This window comes from Pantherophis guttatus, chromosome 14, assembly GCF_059756535.1.
Source record: "Pantherophis guttatus breed Tessera chromosome 14, ASM5975653v1, whole genome shotgun sequence".
In the NCBI taxonomy this organism is placed as follows: Eukaryota; Metazoa; Chordata; class Lepidosauria; order Squamata; family Colubridae; genus Pantherophis; species Pantherophis guttatus.
In genome coordinates this window covers 9238832-9259577 of record NC_142076.1, presented here as the reverse complement: position 1 = coordinate 9259577, position 20746 = coordinate 9238832, and the positions used below count along the sequence as shown (strand labels likewise).

General features: G+C 44.0%; 1 protein-coding gene across 1 annotated transcript in view; it reads left to right on the top strand.

Moving 5' to 3' along the window:
* SEC14L5 (SEC14 like lipid binding 5) overlaps positions 1–20746 on the top strand; it is a 73285-nt gene that overhangs the window by 29690 nt on the left and 22849 nt on the right. Inside the window, exons 4-7 of the mRNA XM_034420517.3 lie at positions 12841–12990; positions 13116–13247; positions 16125–16253; positions 17587–17806. Of these exons, the coding sequence (XP_034276408.1) occupies positions 12841–12990; positions 13116–13247; positions 16125–16253; positions 17587–17806 (631 nt within the window). The remainder of the gene's footprint in view (positions 1–12840; positions 12991–13115; positions 13248–16124; positions 16254–17586; positions 17807–20746) is intronic.

The following is a 20746-nucleotide window of genomic DNA, read 5'->3' as shown; positions in this document are numbered from 1 at the left end:
TTCTATTCTATTCTATTCTATTCTATTCTATTCCATTCCATTCCATTCCATTCCATTCCATTCCATTCCATTCTTCATTCTAATATTCTATTCTGTTCTATTCTATTCTATTCTATTCTATTCTATTCTATTCTATTCTATTCTATTCTATTCTATTCCATTCCATTCCATTCCATTCCATTCCATTCCATTCCATTCCATTCCATTCCATTCTTCATTCTAATATTCTATTCTATTCTATTCTATTCTATTCTATTCTATTCTATTCTATTCTATTCCATTCCATTCCATTCCATTCCATTCCATTCCATTCCATTCTTCATTCTAATATTCTATTCTATTCTATTCTATTCTATTCTATTCTATTCTATTCTATTCTATTCTATTCTATTCTATTCTATTCTATTCTTTATGTCTGAAAGCGCTTTCCCCCCTTCCCTGCTGTTATAATCCAGAGTTTGCATTTTTGCAAGTAATTTTTGAAGATTTCTGAAGCAGGACAACATCAGGCAGATGAGGCTGTGAGTAGCTGATGCAACTGTACAGTTGATCTCAGCGACCCTGGTACTTGTCACATTCCTAAACAATTTTGCAAGCATCTGCAATGAATATGACAGTTTCTGGTTTCGGTATCTACTGTTGCTTAGGGTATCTTTCCCATCTGTACGTGGAACTATAAGAAAGTCTAACTTGGATTATTAACTGGAATTCTTAATATTTTGTTTTTGGCCACAGCAAAGGCCAGAAACAAACTGATAACTCCAGCAATTGCATTTGTGTAATGAAGTTGACCTTATCTACGTATTTGTGCCTTGTTGTCGGTTTCTTCCATTTCTTCCCTCTTCACAGTGGTGGGTTCTTCCCGGTTCGGCCCGGTTCTGCCGAGCTGGTAGCGGTGATGATATGATGTCACCGAACCGGTTCTCTTTGTTCGAGAGCTGGGCCCTCCCCCCCCGCGCGTTATTCTTACCTTTTATTTGGCCCCGCCCCCAATCTATTCGCTGCCTCCGAGTCCCAGCTGATCGGCTAGAAGGAAAAAAACTGTTTAAACTCTTGCCACGGGGCTTCAAAGGGCCGCCCTATAGCTGATCAGTGTTAAAAGGCAGTGTGGTGGTAGACCAGTGCGCTTGAAAAACAAATGGATAGACCAGTGCCTCCAAAAACAAATGGGTAGACCGGTACAGCTCTGCAAGCAGTTAAAAGCCTGGTAGACCAGTACCTCCGCTAAATCCTAAAGAATTGTTACATGATCATCAAACCACACCCACAAAATAAGCCACGCCTACAGAACCGGTAGTAAAAAAATTTAGAACCCACCTCTGCCTCTTCATGATTTTTTTTGGGGGGGGGAGGTGGGGAATGAATTATCCTGTAGATGGACTCCCCTGGGGGGGGGGGAAACTTCATTCGGGAGAACTCTAAAGCCAATCAAAGATAGGGAGAGGGGAAAAACAAAGAGGTTCTTTGTCTTCAAAGACTCTACTGCTACTTTCAAAAATAGAGAATTTCTCTAGAGAAGAGAATATTCGTAGCTCAGGGTTGACTTGTAGGGTCTTCGATGCTCTCTGAGCTTGGTGGTTTTCTTGCAGGCATTTCATTACCAAACCAGGTAACATTATCAGTGCTAAGAAGGGAGTGGGTTTGTGGAAAGGAGAAGGAGGTTTTCTTGCAGACATTTCATTAGCAAACTAGGTAACATCACCAGTGCTAGAAGGAATGTGGGTTTTGTGGATAAGAGGAGCAATAGGAGGAGCAGGAGGAGGTAATGGTGGTTGAGGTTTTCTTGCAGGCATTACATTACCCAACCAGGTAACATCATCAGTGCTGGAAGGGAGTGGGTTTCTGGAGAGGAGGAGGAGGAGGAGGAGGAGGAGAAGGGAGAGGAGGAGGAGGAGGAGGAGGAGGAGGAGGAGGGAGAGGAGGAAGAAGAGGAAGAGGACGACAAGGACAAGGACGAGGAGATTTTCTTGCAGACATTTCATTAGCAAACTAGGTAACATCATCAGTGCTAGAAGGAATGTGGGTTTTGTGGATAAGAGGAGCAATAGGAGGAGGAGAAGGAGGAGTTGGTGGTAATTTGAGGTTTTCTTGCAGGCATTACATTACCCAACCAGGTAACATCATCAGTGCTAGAAGGGGGTGGGTTTCTGGAGAGGAGGAGGAGGGAGGAGAGAGAGGAGGAAGAGGACGACGAGGACAAGGACGAGGAGGTTTTCTTGCAGACATTTCATTACCAAACTAGGTAACATCATCAGTGCTAGAAGGGAGTGGGTTTCTGGAGAGGAGGAGGAGGAGGAGGAGGAGGAGGAGGAGGAGGAGGAGGAGGAGGAGGAGAGAGAGGAGGAAGAGGACGACGAGGACAAGGACGAGGAGGTTTTCTTGCAGACATTTCATTACCAAACTAGGTAACATCATCAGTGCTAGAAGGGAGTGGGTTTCTGGAGAGGAGGAGGAGGAGGGAGGAGGAGGGAGAAGTGGAGGAGGAGGAGGAGGAGGAGGGAGAGGAGGAAGAGGACGACGAGGACAAGGATGAGGAAGTTTTCTTGCAGATATTTCATTACCAAACTAAGTAACATCACCAGTGCTAGAAGGAATGTGGGGTTTGTGGATAAGAGGAGCAATAGGAGGAGGAGGAGGAGGTAATGGTGGTTGAGGTTTTCTTGCAGGCATTTCATTGCCCAACCAGGTAACATCATCAGTGCTAGAAGGGAGTAAGGTTTGTTGTTAGTCTATATGGTCATGGCTTGCCCTGTTAGATGGTCTTCGTGATTCCGTGATTAGGCTGTACTTTACTGTTAGCTTGTTTGTCTGCATTGATAGTTCTTTGGTTTGGGGCGTTATTTATACTCAACGGAATTTTTCCTTTGTTATTCTGTGCAATAGAATGGAGCCCGGCATACTTGCTTTTACAGTGTCACCCAAGTCCTATTGATAGGAAACTTTAATCCGACTCCTTAAATCCTAGCTGTTTCCTAAGCAAACAATTGGATTGGCAGCCATTGTCCACCACCGGAAGCCACCTCTGCTTATTTGCTGACCCCGCAAAATTCTTGTCCGTTGCTTTTTTATCTTCCTTTTCATCCCCCTTTGAAAAAAAAAATGTATGTCATTGCTGGAAGGAAGCCAAATAAAGAATAAAGGGGGAAGAAAAAAAAAACCTCCCTCGGAAGCCGTTGCATTCCATAATTGCAAAAAAAAAAAAGTTCTTTGTTCCTTCTTCGTTCTGTCGTTATTGTTGGGGGAAAAAAGAAACAGCTGTTTTGCTGAAAAGCTGGATTAAAAGCTTCTCTTGCAGCCCTGCCCGGTCAGTCCTCTTCTGGACAAACTTCCCATTTAACTTGTCCTGAGTGTAAAATAAGAGACTTAACGGTACATTTGCCAGCTGAGAGAGAGCAACAACTTAAAAACCGAGGGCATTGTTTGTGCGAAGGGAGCCTGGGCTCCGAGTTCTCCTTGCCTGAAGCTTTGTGGCGAAGGCTGCACCCGGAGGCCGGTTCTGTTTATAGCTCAGCCGAGGAACGCTGAGGTTCTTCTGGGATCTGCTTTCAGCCGTAACCTTCTCCTTCGGGTTAGTGGTTACAGCTGGGTCATCTGTGCGACGGTAATGCGTGCTCCCCTCCAGCAGGTTCAGATGAGGTCGCCTGTCAAGCCAGACCGTTGCAAGAACCTTGAGCACGCTTTCATGCTGCGTTCAGTGGGGGTTTCTGCTGGTGTACAGTATTTATTTATTTATTTATTGGTTCGATTTATATGCCGCCCTTCTCTGGAGACTCAGGGTGGCTTACAATGCGTTAAGCAATAGCCTTCATACTTTTGTATATACCTGCTTAGTAGGGCTTTTGCCCCCCCCCCAAGCGGTGTTCTTTTTTATACAAAGTCAGTTTATTGCCCCCACAATCCGGGTCCTCATTTTACCTACCTCGGAAGGATGGAAGGCTGAGTCAACCTTGAGCCTGGTGAGATTTGAACTTGCAGTAATTGCAGGGATCTGGCAGCTAAGTGTTACTTAACAGCACTTTAGTCCACTGCACCACCAAGGCAGTACCGGTCAGAGGTGAAATCTACTTACCTTCTACTTACCTCCGTGTATTTCGCTGTGCCCTCAAAACCTTGTTGTTCTGCCAGGCCGGGCTATCAATGTAAAGATTTTAATTGGTTTTAAATGTGGGATTTTAAATTTGGGGGTTTTATAATTGAGCCAATTATTTAATAATTTTAATTACTTTTAAATTTTGTTTGTCTTTGTGCTTTTAATCAGGCTGTACACCGCCCTGAGTCCTTCGGGAGAAGGGCGGTATAGAAATAAAATTATTATTATTATTATTATTATTATTATTATTATTATTATTATTATTATTATTATTATTATTATTATTACCGGTTCGGAAGCGCACGCACACACTTAGACCTGCGCATGCGCAAAACCTTCTGCACATGCGCAGAAGGTAAAAAACACATTACTTCCTGGTTAAAACCAGGAAGTAATGACACTTGGGTGGGCGCTCTGCCATCTCTACCGTATCGCTGAACCACCAGCCAAGATCGCTACTGGACCGGGCGATTCCCCCCCGATCTGGGAGCATTTCACCCCTGGAACCGATTACACCGGTAGTCCTCAACTTGCGACTGCAGTGGAGCCCAACGTTTCTGTGGCTAAGTGGGCTTTGCCCCGTTTTGACGAACTGTTCTCGCCACCGTTGTGAAGCGAACCACTGCAGTTGGGAAGAAGTGAATCCGTCTTTCACCATGGACGACTCTGCTTGTCGGAAGGTCGCAAAAGGGGGTGACGTGACCCCGGGAGAGTGCAACCATGAGTATGAGCCCATTGCCAAGTGACTGAATTTTGAGGGGTCCTTGGTGCTCTCTGAGCGTGCTTGTTTTCTTGCAGACGTTTCATTATCCTAACCCAATTAACCGGTGGAACTAGTTTGCCTCAAGAAATCATGGGCGCTCCATCACTGGATGTTTTTAAGAAGAGACTGGACAGACACTTGTCTGAGATGGTATAGGTTCTCCTGCTTGAGCAGAGGGCTGGACTAGAAGACCTCCAAGGTCCCTTCCAACTCTATTCTATTCTAACTAAGCAACCTCTCCATCACTAGCACTGATGATATTACCTACCCTGTTTCCCCGAAAATAAGACCCAATTGGAAAATAAGCCCTAGCATGATTTTTCAGGATGCTCATAATATAAGCCCTACCCAAAAATAAGCTCCAGTTAAGATTGTCAGACAAACGGACACATTTAGTACAGTGGTGGGTTTCAAAAATGTTTACTACCGGTTCTGTGGTTGTGGCTTGGTGGGTGTGGCTTGGTGGGCATGGCAGGGGAAGGTTACTGCAAAATCCCCATTTCCTCCTGATCAGCTGGGACTCAGGAGGCAGAGGATAGATTGGGGTGGGGCCAGTCAGAATTTTTACTACCGGTTCTCCGAACTACTCAAAATTTCTGCTACCGGTTCTCCAGAACTGGTCAGAACCTGCTGAAACCCACCTCTGATTTAGTACCATATTACCCTGAAAATAAGACCTAACCAGGAAAGAAGCCCTAACGTGCCTTTCGGAGCAAAAATTAATATAAGACCTGGTCTTATTTTCAGGGAAACACAGGTAATTAGGGTAATTGTGGGGCCGGTTCGCTCCCACAGAGAAGGCTTCTTCAGGGTGCCGTCAGCCAGACAATGTCGGCTGGCAACCCCCAGGGGAAGAGCCTTCTCTGTGGTGGCACCTACCTTCTGGAATGATCTACCCCCAGAGATACGAGTGATCCCAGACCTCCGGACTTTTCGTCGGGCCCTTAAAACCTACTTTTTTCAGTTAGCCGGGCTGGCCTGATTCCATGTTGGTTTTAAAGTTGATACTGACTTTTAATTGAAATGTTTTAAATTATGGGCCAAATTTCATTTAATCATTTTTAAAATTATTTTAACTTTTGTGTACAAATGTTTTTATTTTGGCTGTTCACTGCCCTGAGTCCGAAAGGAGTTTATTAGATTACAAATCTAATAAAAGATAAAGATAAAGATAATGAAACATCTTCAAGAAAACGAGCAACCACCAAGGACCTCTCACTTCAATCCTGAGCTACAAATATTCTCCTTCATTGGGACTGATTTTTGATCACATGACTGTGGGGATGCTGCAATGGTCATAAGTGATTATTTACATTACAAGGGGATAAGATGGGGAACCCATCAAATTTGCGGATGACACCAAGCTGGCAGGAATAGCCAACATTCCAGAAGATAGGCTCCAGATACAGAAGGATCTTGACGGACTTGAACATTGGATGTTATCTAACAAAATAAAATTCAATGGTAAAAAAAGTAAGGTTCTACATTTAGGCAAGCCGTTCCACAGGCTTATTGTCATCACCATTAGGAAATCCCTCATGGTCATGTGGTCAAAATCCAGGTGTTTGTCAGGTATTTATGACAGTCGAGCTGCCCCAGGGTCATGTGATCACCTTTGCAACCTTCACAGCTGGCTTCCCATAAGCAAAGTCAATGGAAGGAGCCAGGCTTGCTTTATGACCGCCTGAGTCATTTAATGACTGCAGTAATTTGCTGAACGACCGTAAAATTGGACACAAACTCGTTTCGTTTCCAACAACAACAAATAGCCTTTCTAAAGCGATTTCATTTTTGTGTATCTTAATTCATAATCCATTTTAAAAACGAGACTTCATTTTTGTTGCATCTCAATTCTACTTAATGTATTTCTTTACAGAGGACATCTGTATTTTATTTATTTATTTATTTATTTATTTGCAGCCTGTGTAGAACACGAGAGCTCATGCATCATTAAATGTCATTTAATCCTTAGCGGAGATGCTGTGTTACAAACAAGCAGTGTTAAATGTCAAGTCAGCTGTTTGCTGTTTGTCGTCCGTTGCTGTGCTGTGACACCCCCCCCCCTTGATGATCTGATGTGGTAGTCATAAAAAAAACAAAACAAAACACTTTGCAGCAAAAATTAGCAACGTGTGCCCAAAGCATTGTGTGTTTTTTAAATGTTAAGCATCACTTAGGTGAGATGGGGGGGGGGAGTTTATAGAAGTGGGATGAGGATGAATGAAGAATATGAATACATGTTTAAATAAATGCTTGTGTTTGTGTGTGTATGTCTCCTGTGTGTCTCTGTATGTGTCTTTGTGTAGTGATATTGGCATTCTGCCCAAAGCAGCAGCTTTTCATCGTTTTATCTAGGAGACCTTTGTTTTTGCCTTCATTTGAGTGTCCTACAGAAACCTGCTTCCTGGATCAGCTGATCTACTAACCATTGTCCAAACATTAAGAAATGTGGTTGCAAGCTTCCTGTATTATTTACTGACTAGCTGGATACCCATGCTTCGCTACGAAACTATGTGATGGGGCCTGATAAATGGACACTTAAATGGACACCTAATAAATCTTTCTGGGCCACTGATTTCCATTTTGAACGGAAGGGAGGTTAGGAAATCGTTGTTGTTCATGTGGACAGTGGCTTTAGAAGGTATTTGAAGTTGACCTGGAGCCAGGTTGAACTGACATGATCTCCGGGGTGTGTTTTAATTGCTTCTGGCTTAACACTTGGATATTCTTGTGGCTTGGAAGGCCGGCTGCTGATATTTATGGCCTTCAGAGCACAGGATGGGTTGCATAATCTCTTTGTCAAGGTCATCGGTTGATGTGAGCTGTGCCAAAATGTGTGTGGGGGGGGGAGGGAAATCAGAGGAGAACACATCTCTGGTTCTTTCCCCCCCCCCTCCATCTCTTTCTCCCGTGTGTGGTTTATTTATTTATTGGTTCGATTTATATGCCGCCCTTCTCCGGAGACTCAGGGCGGCTTACAATGCATTAAGCAATAGCCTTCATATTTTTGTATATACCTGCTTAGTAGGGCTTTCGGCCCCACCCTAAGCGGTGTTCTTTTTTATACAAAGTCAGCTTATTGCCCCCACAAACCAGGTCCTCATTTTACCTACCTCAAAAGGATGGAAGGCTGAGTCAACCTTGAGCCTGGTGAGATTTGAACTTGCAGTAATTGCAGGCAGCTGATGCTACTTAACAGCATTTTAGTCTACTGCGCCACCAAGGCTCTGGTTAAAACTAGTAGTTAGCTCATTGTTTCCTCTTGACGCTCACATACCTGTAAGGCAGTGGTTCCCAAAGATGGGGCCCACGCCCCACAGGGGGGCAATTTGATTTTTAATGGGGGGCAACTTGAATTTTGTTTAAACTAAGTTAATGGCCTTTTAGGTTTCCTTCGCGTGAGTAGAGTTCACTTTTTGAGTAAAGTAAGAATTATATGTCACGGGGGGGCGGACACATCACGATTTTAGAGATTCTTAGGTGGGGCATGGCCAAAAAAAAAGGTCGGGAATCACTGCTGTAAGAATAGAATAAGAGAATTGGAAGGGACCTTGGAGGTCTTCTAGTCCAACCCCTTGCTGAGGCAGGAAACTCTACACCACTAATGGCTATCCAACATTTTCTTAAAAATGTCCAGTGTTGGAACATTCACAACTTCTGCAGGCAACTTGTTCCACTTATTAATTCTTCTAACTGTCAGGAAATTTCTCCTTAGTTCTAAGTTGCTTCTCTCCTTGATGAGTTTCCACCCATTGCTTCTTGTCCTGCCCTCAAGTGCTTTGGAGAATAGCTTGACTCCCTCTTGTTTGTGGCAGCCCCTGAGATATTGGAAGACTGCTATCCTGTCTCCCCTAGTCCTTCTCTTCATCAAACTAGACGTACCCAGTTCCTGCAACTGTTCTTCATATGTTTTAGCCTCCAGTCCCCTAATCATCTTTGTCATGACCCAACGGTTCGATGCTGTGACTATTTCCTCGTTAGATGAAACTGAAGCATCCTTAATTGGATGCTGTAAAGCCAGGCAGTCTCTTTCGAGAACGGAGAGGCGGTGGATTACATAACCACAATGCTTCGTGAATTGCAGAATCAGTTAAATGAAATAAGCCCCTGTTGTGTTTGCTTGTGCTGAAATCCTGACTTTAATGGAAATTGACTCATGTGTTTTCATGGCAATGGTCGATTTGTTGTCTTAAGTAAGCCCTTCCAGTTTGGAAATCTTAAGAGCAAAAGACGTGTGAGACAGGGGTGGGTTCTAAAATTTTTTACTACCGGTTCTGTGGGCGTGGTTTATTTTGTGGGCGTGGCTTGATGGTCATGTGACAATTCTTTAGGATTTAGCGGAGGTACTGGTCTACCAGGCTTTTAACTGCTTGCAGAGCTGTACTGGTGTACCCATTTATTTTTGCAGGCACCGCTCTACTCATGTATTTTTGGAGGCACCGGTCTACCCATTTATTTTTGCAGGCACTGGTCTACTCATATATTTTTGCAGGCACTGGTCTACCCATTTATTTTTTTAGGCACCAGTCTACTCATGTATTTTTGCAGGCACTGGTCTACCCATTTATTTTTGCAGACACCAGTCTACTCATGTATTTTTGGAGGCACCGGTCTATTCATTTGTTTTTGGAGGCACTGGTCTACCACCAAACTGCCTTTTACGACTGATCAGCTGTAGGGCGGCCCTTTGAAGCCCCACGGCAAGAGTTTAAACAGTTTTTTTCCTTATAGCCCATCAGCTGGGACTCAGGAGGCAGCAATAGATTGGGGTGAGGCCAAATAAAAGGTAAGAATAATGCGGGGGTGGGGGGGCGGAGGGGGGCAGGGGGGACAGAACTGGTTTGGTGATGTCATATCGTCACCACTACCAGCTCGGCGGAACCGGGAGGAACCCACCACTGGTGTGAGAGCACCCCAGGAATTAGCACTGTTTTCGAAATAACATTCCAGGTGGTCCTTCACTTACGACGGTTTGACTGTTCAAAGGGACAAACGGCACTGAAAAATGCGACTGATGATGGTTTTTCACAGTTACGACTTTTTGCACCCCGCGATCATGTGATCAAAATTCAGACGCTTGGCCACTGGCTCATATTTATGACCTTTGCTGTATCCCGGGGTCCCCTTTTGCGACCTTCTGATGAGCAAAGTCAATGGGGAAGCCAGATTCGCTTAACAACCGGGTTATTAATTTATCAGCTGCAGTGATTCACTTGCCAGCTGTGGCAAGAAAGGCTGTAAAACGGGGCAAAACTCACTTAACAAATGTCTCATTGAACAACATAAATGTTTTGCTCAATTGTGGTCCTAAGCTGAGGACATTGCTGGTGCTGAAATCCTGACTATAATCGAAGTTTGCTCGTGGTATTTGTTGATTCATTGTTTTTATTTGTTTGTTTGTTTGTTTGTTTATTCATTAGTTAGTGTACAGCATTCATGGGCTAGCAATATATATTTACATTTAACCTAGATTAGTAGACCCCAATAAAATATAAATGTTAAAAAGATCTAGAATAGAATAAAGCGGAATATAGAATATAGAATATAGAATATAGAATATAGAATATAGAATATAGAATATAGAATATAGAATATAGAATAGAATAGAATAGAACAGAATAGAATAGAATAGAACAGAACAGAACAGAACAGAACAGAACAGAACCGATGGAATAGAATAGAATATAGATAGAATAGAATAGAATAGAATAGAATAGAATAGAATAGAATAGAATAGAATAGAATAGAATAGAATATAGAGTGGAATGGAGTGGAGTGGAGTGGAATGGGATAGGATAGGATAGGATAGGATAGAATAGAATAGAATAGAATAGAATAGAATAGAATAGAATAGAATAGAATAGAATAGAATAGAATAGAATAGGAGCAGAACAGAATAGAATAGAATAGAAAAGAACAGAACAGAACAGAACAGAATAGAATAAGAGCAGAATAAGATTCAGAATAGAATAGAATAGAATAGAATAGAATAGAATAGAATGGAATGGAATGGAATGGAGTGGAGTGGAGTGGAGTGGAGTGGAGTGGAGTGGAGTGGAGTGGAGTGGAGTGGAGTGGAGTGGAGTGGAATGGGATAGGATAGGATAGGTTAGAATAGAATAGAATAGAATAGAATAGAATAGAATAGAATAGAATAGAATAGAATAGAATAGAACTGGAAGGGACCTTGGAGGTCTTCTAGTCCAGCCCCTTGCTCAAGCAGGAGAACCTATGCCCTTTCAGATAAGTAACTGTCTTCTTAAAAACCTCCAGTGATGGAGCATCCACAACTTCTGGAGGCAACTTCTGTTCCACTGGTTGATTGTCTTCACTGTTAGGAAGTTTCTCCTTAATTCCAGGTTGCTTCTCTCCTTTATCAGTTTCCAACTGTTGCTTCTTGTCCTGCCCTCTGGTGCTTTGGAGAATAATTTGACCCCCTTTTCTTTGTGGCAGCCCGTCAAGTATTGATATATGCTTTCCTGTTGCCCCTAATTCTTCTTTCCTTTAGACTAGTCAAACCCAAATCCTGCAACCGTTCTTCATAGGTTTTAGTCTCCAGGCCTTTGATCATCTCAGTTGCTCTTCTCTGAACTTTTTCCAAAGTCTCAACATCTTTTTTTGTAGTATGGCGACCAAAATTGCTTGCAGTATTCCAGGTGTGGAATTTATCTTGAAATATAAATGTCTAGGCTATCTTACCATCGAAGTGCAGCATTGTTTATATTTTTTAAAAAAAATCAAACACTAGGCCGGTATATGCTCTCAGCTGACAGTTTGACGGGGGAACCACACAGTCCCATTGAGGGGAGGTTACTACACCCTGATTTAGGAGATCTAGATCCCATTAGGAGATCTAAAAGAACAGGAATTGTGAGAGCACATTAGTAATTAGTACTGTTTTGGAAATAGAGTTACTACATCCAAGTCAGATGCTGAAAAGTAGTCTTCAAAAGCCATTTATTTCAGATTAAAAGTAAAGGTAAAGGTCCCCCTTGCACATACGTGCTAGTCGTTCCCGACTCTAGGGGCCAGTGCTCATCTCCGTTTCAAAGCCGAAGAGTCAGTGCTGTCCGAAGACATCTCCGTGGTCATGTGGCTGGCAGGACTCAATGCCAAAGGCTCACAGAACGCTGTTACCTTCCCACCAAAGGTGGTCCCTATTTTCCTACTTGCATTTTTTACGTGTTTTTGAACTGCTAGGTTGGCAGAAGCTTGGACAAGTAACAGGAGCTCATCCCATTACGTGGCACTAGGGATTCGAACCGCTGAACTGCCAACCTTTCGATCGATAAGTCTTAGCCACTGAACCACCCTTTATTACAGATATGCAGTCCATTTTCTGGGATCCAGGCGTATCTTTTTGGTTCTCCTCTGCTGAGAAATTAAACCAAGGTTTTAAACTTTTCCCCGGGGACTTGGATAATTGACCTTCATTCAGCAAAATTGTATTTTGCAATCCTGTTAACTTGATTTTTACTCTAGGGGTTGGAGTTTTTAAGCTTTTGGAGCTGGGTTGACGTCTTGCAGATTTTGAGGCCTGACCTGAAATGTCTTCACGAAAATAAGACCTCCCCGAATTAGTTACGATTTCTTCTGAGATGGATTTGAAATGACAGATAGTTTGCATTCTTAGTAGGCAATATTTTACAGGCCTAAAAATGTACATTTAAGCAGCTACAGCCTAAAACAATGGTCCTCCCTCCCTTCCTTCTCTCATTCCCATCCACTTCCTTCCTTCTCTCGTTCCCATTTCCTTCCTTCCTTCCCTCTCCTCCCTCCCCTTCCATCCTCCCTCCCTTCCCTCCTCCCTTCTCTTATTTCTCTTCCCTCTCCTCTTCCTCCTTCCCTCCCTCCCTCCCTTCCTTCTCTCATTCCCATCTCCTTCCTTCCTTCTCTCGTTCCCATTTCCTTCTTCTTTCCTCCCTCCCTCCCTCCCTCCCTCCCTCCCTCCCTCCCTTCCTTCCTTCCTTCCTTCCTTCCTTCCCAGGCTTATGAGAAACGTTTTCCAACCTGCCCAGAGATCCCAGTTTTTCTGGGGAGTGAGATCCTTCGCGAATCCAAGAGTGAAGACGGAGCCATTCAGATCATTGAAAGGAGTTGCAAATTGAACGTGGATGCACCTCGGCTACTCAAGAAAGTAAGGACTATAATACATTCCTTCTAACAGTCCTTATCCTTAAACTATCCCCAAACCCCACGCCCTTAGCTCTTCGTTTGCCCTTTTAGGCTGCTCTTCTGACTTTTTCTCCTGTTTCTTTCCAGATTGCTGGGGTAGAATATGTCTTTTTCATACAGAAAAACACCGTGAACTGGAGAGAGAGAACCCTGGTTATTGAAGCCCATAACGAGACCTTTTCCAACCGTGTCATTGTCCTGGAGACATGCAACTACTCGGTCAGTCATGTAACTGTGAGATTTCTCTGATCCTGTGCGAAGGACCAGGGGCTGGTTTGCATTTTGTCAGTTTTTTAAAAAAAAATTTTTTTTGATTTATATGCCGCCCTTCTCCGGAGACTCAGGGCGGCTTACAATGCGTTAAGCAATAGCCTTCATTCTTTTGTATATTTATACAAAGTCAGCTTATTGCCCCCACAAACTGGGTCCTCAATTTACTTACCTTAGAAAGGATGGAAGGCTGAGTCAACCTTGAGCCTTAGCGAGATTCGAACCTGCAGTAATTGCAGGCTGCTGTTCTTAATAACAGGGTGCTTTAGACCACTGTACTACCAAGGCTCTTTTTTATTTATCCATTTTTATAATGGATATCATTGCAATCCTCCATCATCCTCTTCCTCCTCCTCCCCTTCCTCCTCCTCTTTCTCCTCACTATCACTATCATTTGAAGGACATCAGCCAAACTTGAAATAGCAATCTTCAAAGGTCTCAAAGATGCCTTTTTCAAAAGGCAACTGGACTGCTTTATTTTTTTCTTGAGGAAGAATATTGTGATTTGTTCCTTACCAACTGATGAATTTTCTTGGATGAGAAATGCTTCTTCTTCTCCTTCTTCTCCTTCTTCTCCTTCTCCTTCTTCTTCTTCTTCTGCTGCTTCTCTTCCTCCTCCTCCTCCTCCTCCTTCCTCTCCTCCTCCTCCTCCTCCAGAAAAAAACAATCCAGTTGCCTTTTGAAAAAAATAACATCTTTTGAGATAACTCAAAAAACTCATCTTTTGAGATGACTGAGAATCTCCATAAATAATCTTCAAAGGAAAATGGGTTTTGCTGATATCTATAGTTTTGGGTGGCTTGTTAGATTTACCAGTACAGAGATGGTCATGTCGTACCATCTATTTCCTCTTATAATTCCATCTTTCTCTTCCAATTGAAGCCATAGAAAAGAGAAATAATAGAATAGATTTTTTTTTATTGGCCAAGTGTGATCGGACACCCAAGGAATTTGTCTGGTGCATATGCTCTCAGTGTACCTAAAAGAAAAGATATGTTCATCAAGAATCATAAGGTACAACACTTAATGATAGTTAAAACTCCATATTTTGTTTTATTTTATTTTTTTCTTATTTGCTCCAAACCCACCACCACCATTTAGCTAAGAATGCTTGTAAGCTTCCCTTTGGGTCAGCAGGTGACTGACTGCCTTTGTCTGCCCCTGACATTTAAGAAGCCATCGAGACAATAAAATACCCTTTTTATGCTCGGCCGACAAAATTGAGTTACTGGCATGCTTTATTGCTCCCTACTGAAAAATACAGCTTCATGAAAGCTAAGATGCTTGGAAATAAGTGCTATTTCGCATGACCCCAGCTACTGAAACCCCTGTCGTGGCCCTCCAGCAGCCAGCAAACCTGGCAGCAGATTTGGACAGTGAGGAGGTTGGGGAGGAACATGGGCCAGTCCTGGAGTCTGGGGAAGGCTCTGATGAGGGCTCTGCATCAGAGGCAGAGAGGGAGCCAGGGCTGCATGACAGTTGTCAGCTGCCTTCGTAGGCAGGCATCAGTGAGGCAGACAAACAGCTGGAGCCTGTTCCCAGTGTGTGCATGTGCAGAGTTGCCAGATGAAGGGAACAGCTGAAGAACAAGGGGCGACTTGGGAATAAGGCCACAGGTGGATGATGAATGGCCCCTCCCAGAGGGAATAAAAGAGGAGCGAAAGGGGAGTGGAGTTTGCAGGAGACAATTAGTTCACCTAATTGGTTTGTGACTCTCCAAGACTCCTTGCCAGGTTTTGAAGATATCAGCCTGGCAGCTCTCCAAGCCAGATAAGGTCTGTGACTGTAAATTCTCCTTTGAAAGACTTTGCTGGGTGTGAATGAGAGGAATTCACAGTCACTTAATAAAAAGGGGTTTTTGTTGGGAGAAGGAGTCTGCTTCGTGGTCTTGGGAATGCCTAGGTCAGAACATCTCCCATCCTTGCAAGGTCAGTTCTTGAAACCAGGAACCGTATGCTTGCATGTGGCTGCTTCAGAGGGATAGAATCAAGATCACGTGAAGTGTTAATACCACTTTATAATGCCTTGGTAAGGCCACACTTGGAATACTGCATCCAGTTTTGGTTGCCATGATGTAAAAAAGATGTTGAGATTTTAGAGTGCAGAGAAGAGCAACAAAGATGATTAGGGGACTGAAGGCTAAAACATATGCAGGAACTGGGTGTGTCTAGTTTAATGAAAAAAAGGACTAGGGGAGACATGATAGCAATCTTCCAATATCTCAGGGGCTGCCCCAAAGAAGAGGGAGTCAAGCTATAGGCTAAAACCTATAAAAAATGGGATTGCTGGAATTGGGTATGTCTAATATAATGAATAAAGGGATGCGGTGGCTCAGCTCAGTGGCTAAGACACTGAGCTTGTCGATCGAAAGGTTGGCAGTTCGGCGGTTCGAATCCCTAGTGCCGCGTAACGGTGTGAGTTCCCGTTACTTGTCCCAGCTTCTGCCAACCTAGCAGTTCGAAAGCATGTAAAAAAAATGCAAGTAGAAAAATAGGGACCATCTTTGGTGGGAAGGGAACACTGTTCCGTGTGCCTTTGGCCTTGAGTCATGCCGGCCACATGACCACGGAGATGTCTTTGGACAGCGCTGGCTCTTCGGCTTTGAAACAGAGATGAGCACCGCCCCCTAGTGTTGGGAACGACAAGCATGTATGTGCAAGGGGAACCTTTACCTTTACCTAATTTAATGAAAAGTCTCTGAAAGGAAGGGAAAATAAAAGATATAAAAATTACCTTTGAGAACTAGCTTCAATGTTCCTTTTCAAAGCTGTTTTTTAGGTATTGCAAGCCGGGTTGGTTTCTAACGGTGCTATTTCTCTGCGGTAGGTGCATCCAGAGAATGAAGATTGGACGTGTTTCGAACAGTCTGCATCCCTTGACATCAAGTCATTCTTCGGGTTTGAAAACACGGTGGAGAAAATCGCCATGAAGCAGTACACAGCCAACATCAAGCGGGTGAATATCGACCTTCTGGGCATTGCAATGTGGGTAATGCGGTGGCTCAGAGGTTACAGGCGCTGGGCTTGTCGGCTGGAAACCCGGCAGCTTGGGTTTGAGACTCGAGCGCCACATGACGGGGTGAGCGCCCGTCCTTGCCTCATCTCCTGCCAATCTAGCAGTTCGGAAGGATGAAAATGCGAGTAGATAAATAGGTACCATTTCAGTGGGGAGGAAACAGCATTCCGTGATGGCATGCTGGTCACATGACCAAGCTTTGGACAATATTGGCTCAATGGTTTGAAATGGAGATGAGCAGTGCCCCCTACAAATCTTGGAAGAGCAAAGACTAAATGATGGATATCCTGGGTACAAGTAGCCCTCGACTTACGACAGTTTGTTTAGTGACAGTTCGAAGTGACAACAGCACTCAAAAAAGTGACATATCTTTTAATACTGACAACTGCTATGGCATCCCAATGCTCTTTGACCCAGGTGAGAGTCTTTAAAGAGTGGATGCAGCAGGAGTGAAATGCTCCTGGTTCGGACCGGATCGCCTGATCCGGTAGCGATGGAGGCGGGTGGTTCGGAGAACCGGTAGCAAAAATCCCTGCCCCCCCCCCATTGGCCAGCTGAACCGCACAATCATCAAAGGCTTTTTTTTTTAAAAAAAGCTTTTTTTCTACAACCTTTTCGGCCGAAAAAATGCTTTTAAAAGTTAAAAAAAACCTCTGATGATCGCACAGCTCAGCTGGGATCGTCAGAGGCTTTAAAAGCATTTTTTTAACAACCTCTTCAGCCAAAGAGGTTGTAGGAAACATGGTTTTAAAAGTAAAAAAAAAAAAAAATTGGTCACGCCCATTTAGTCATATTACCCCCACCACCACCAAGCCACGCCCACAGAACCGGTCGTAACAAATTTTACATTTCACCACTGCCTTGGAGGTCTTCTAGTCCAACCCACTGCTTAGGCAGGAAACCCTACACCACTTCAGACAAATGGTTATCCAACATCTTCTTAAAAACCTCCAGTGTTGGAGCATTCACAACTTCTGGAGGCAAGTCGTTCCAATGGTTAATTGTTCTCACTGTCGGGAAATTTCTCCTTAGTTCTAAGTTGCTTCTCTCCTTGATGAGTTTCCACCCGTTGCTTCTTGTCCTGCTCTCAGGTGCTTTGGAGAACAGCTTGACTCCCTCTTCTTTGTGGCAGCCCCTCAAATATTGGAAGACTGCTATCATGTCTCCCCTAGTCCTTCTTTTCATCAGATTAGACATACCACTAGAAACATAACTTTTCATTAAACTAGATCATGCAAGCTGATTCTAAACATCACAAATCAATTCCTTTCAGGGCAAAGAAGTGATCGAGCATTATCTAAAGGAGCTGATATCTCAAGGGATCACTTTTATCCCTCGGTGGACTCCCCCGGAAGTCAAGGGGAGCCTCAGGAAGAGGAGTCCATCCAGAAGCAATAACGGTACAATATCGCAGGAAACCCACCCGCACGGAAGCGAGAAAGAACAGCGAGGCAACAACGCCTGCCCTGCGGGGGAGGCTTCGACTCCTGAAGGTAATGGCTTATAACAGCTGGATCCATGGCAGCTGTTTCCATTAACCTCACAGTTCCTTCTGCCCTATCTCGAACCGCTTTGGATTTTTGAACCCGGTCCTGCTTCTAATCTCCTCTCCATTTCTTTTCTAACGCGCCGCTCTACCTGTTAAAATTTTGCAATCTGGTCTTTCCAAGAAACTTAATGCTCAGGATAACACGGATGAACTTAAGTTTTGATTCTTGGATTTCTGCTGCTCCATCTCATCGTTCCTGTTTTTTCAGTTGCGGTAAACTTGCACTGGGAACGGCGGCTGATCCTATTGTCCACTTCCACGGACCCGGCTTTGAAAAAACCTCTTTCTTTCATTCTCGTCTGTATGCGTGTGTGTGTCCCTCTTTGTTTCAAGAGGCTTCTGGCACCACTGCTGCCTCTGGATTTTTCTCTTCCTGGCACAGCGGCCGATGAGCTGGTTGGATCCGGATGTCCACTCCAAAGTGTGGCTACTCTTTGGAGCATTTTCCTTCTGTTTCCCTGGTCTGGTGCGGTTGTGCTCTTCTGCTTCGGGGAGGAAAAAGCCCACCTTGCAAAAGCATTGCGTTCTTTCCAGCCAGTTTTTTTTCCCCCCTCTCCATCAGCCTTGATCACTTTGCATTTCTCTTCCCAGGCTTGGAAAAAGCTCAGCCAAAAAGGGAGAAATTGATCTGAAACCTGGCTTGATCTGAAACAAGCTAAATCCAGTTGATTTGGAGAATTTAGAATTATTCTTTTTTTTTTTTTTTTTTTTAAAAGGAAGTAGGCGCTCTCTTAAACCGTTTCTGGCGTTGCACAGATCCAACGCTTCGGCAGCTCACACCACGAATGTCCTTGTGATTTCTGATATGTTGTTGACTCCAACTACCATGGCTTCAGCACAGTGGACATGTCAAATGCCTCCGGCCTGGAAGGGGGAGCCGGATCCCAAATAATCATGTCATGATAGTTACCATTCCATCTCCATTGCAGGATTGTCCAAAGGAAAGGGGGTCGAGGTAAGAAGAATCAGGAACGGAATAAAACGTACACTGAAATGATGAGTCCGGTTGAAATTTCAATATTTTTTCCCCCTGTATTATTATTATTATTATTATTAGTGAAATACAGGTAGTCCTCGACTTACGACCACAATTGAGCGCACAATTTCTGCTGCTAAGCGACACAGTTGTTAAGTGACTTTTGCTCCATTCTGCGACCTTTCCAGCCAGGAAACACTGTGGTTGTTCAGTTACTAACACGGTTGTTAAGTGAATCACTGCAGCTGCTTGTTAAGTGACCCTGGCTTCCCCTTTGACTCTGCTTGTTGGAAGGTCGTAAAAGGGGGAATCACATTACCCTGTGACACTGTAACCATCATAAATACACGCTAGTTGCGAGCCAAATTTTAACTACGTGACTGTGGGGAGGCTACAACGGTCGTAAGGGTGAAAAACAGTGATTTTTTTTCCCCCAGTGCCATTGTAACTTCGAACAGCCACTAAAAGAATGATCGTAAGTCGAGGACTACCTATATAGACTTGAGGTCTGCTTCAGCCTCCTGGTGGGGGATTTTGGTGAAGGCTGGAGGGAAGAGCCGCTGGTGGCGAAGAGCCGGAGGGCCTCGTTCCAGTGGGACTGCATCATGGCCTGGAACTGGCTGACCATCTCAGCCCGCTGAGCCTCCAGGTGTCGGTACCTGGCCTTGCATTCCTGCAGGTCTTCCCTCTGCTTGGAAAGCTTATGCTCCTAGTCCTCAGCGAGGTGCTTCTGCTGAGCCTCCTTCTCGGTCAGATCCAATTTGAACTGAGCTGTTGTGCCAACTCTTTCTCATGGTGGCTGCTTAGCTCCTACAACTGCTTCCTGTTGGGGCCCTAAGGAGCCCGGGTGGGAAGGCGAGGAGTGGCTGGGAGGGGAGGGGTGATAGAGGCCGGTGAGGCACCCCTCGATGTGAGTGACATCGAGTTGACCACGCCTACCGAGTCACATGACCACCTAGCCACGCCCACCCAGCCGGTCATTAGGCAGATCATATTAGTGGTCCACAGGATTTAAAATTATGACTTTAGTGGTCCCTGAGGTCCGAAAGGTTGGTGACCCCTGATATAGACGGTATAGAAATGTATTGCTGCACATTCTAATTTTTTGGTACTATGAAAACCTTTCAGAAATTGATCATCCTTGCATTCATTTCTCATCATCAGGAGTTCCCGTATATTTCCATCTATCTCAAATCATTCTGTGCCGGATTTGATAAGACCAATGTTATTTTATAAAACGTCAAATTCTGTATTTTGGGAAGATGAGTCAACATCACAATGACATTTTTAACTGCTGTTTCCCCCAGAACTGTATTAACTGCTGTTCTAACTGGAAATCAGGAGTGAACGTAGCTGGAAAAGTCCAAGGAATATGCGTCAAAGAGCCCTCAATTGTCTTACAAGGCCAGCAGAAAAAGGAGCCAAGTTTTTAAAACATTCTATGAAAGCCTCTCAGGTTGAGGAAGAACTATATTTTTGGAAATAACAAACTTCAAACGTCTTCCTCAGGAGCAAACCTTGTAGTTTTTGAACAAGATGGCAGGTAGTCCTCGTTTAGTGACCACAGTTGGGATTGGCAGTTCTGTCACTAAACAAAGTGATGGCTAAGAAGGAAAATAGGTGACTGCAAGTGACTTTTCCCTTTTCCCATTCCTGCCCCCCTTTGAATTGCTCCCGCAGCACTGGGATAATTAACAAGAAAGGAATTAATGTTCATACTTAACACTCATTGGAGAGAAAGGATAACAAGAGAGTAAGCAGGCACACAATGGGAAATGCATATCAAAAGCAATGCATTGGTGACAGCAGCCTGAAAATGCCACACAAGCAGCCAGTGTGCTCTCCACTTGGTATTTCTCAGACAAGTTAGGCACAGGAGAGATTGCCTACAGAGTTTGTTTCATTTTT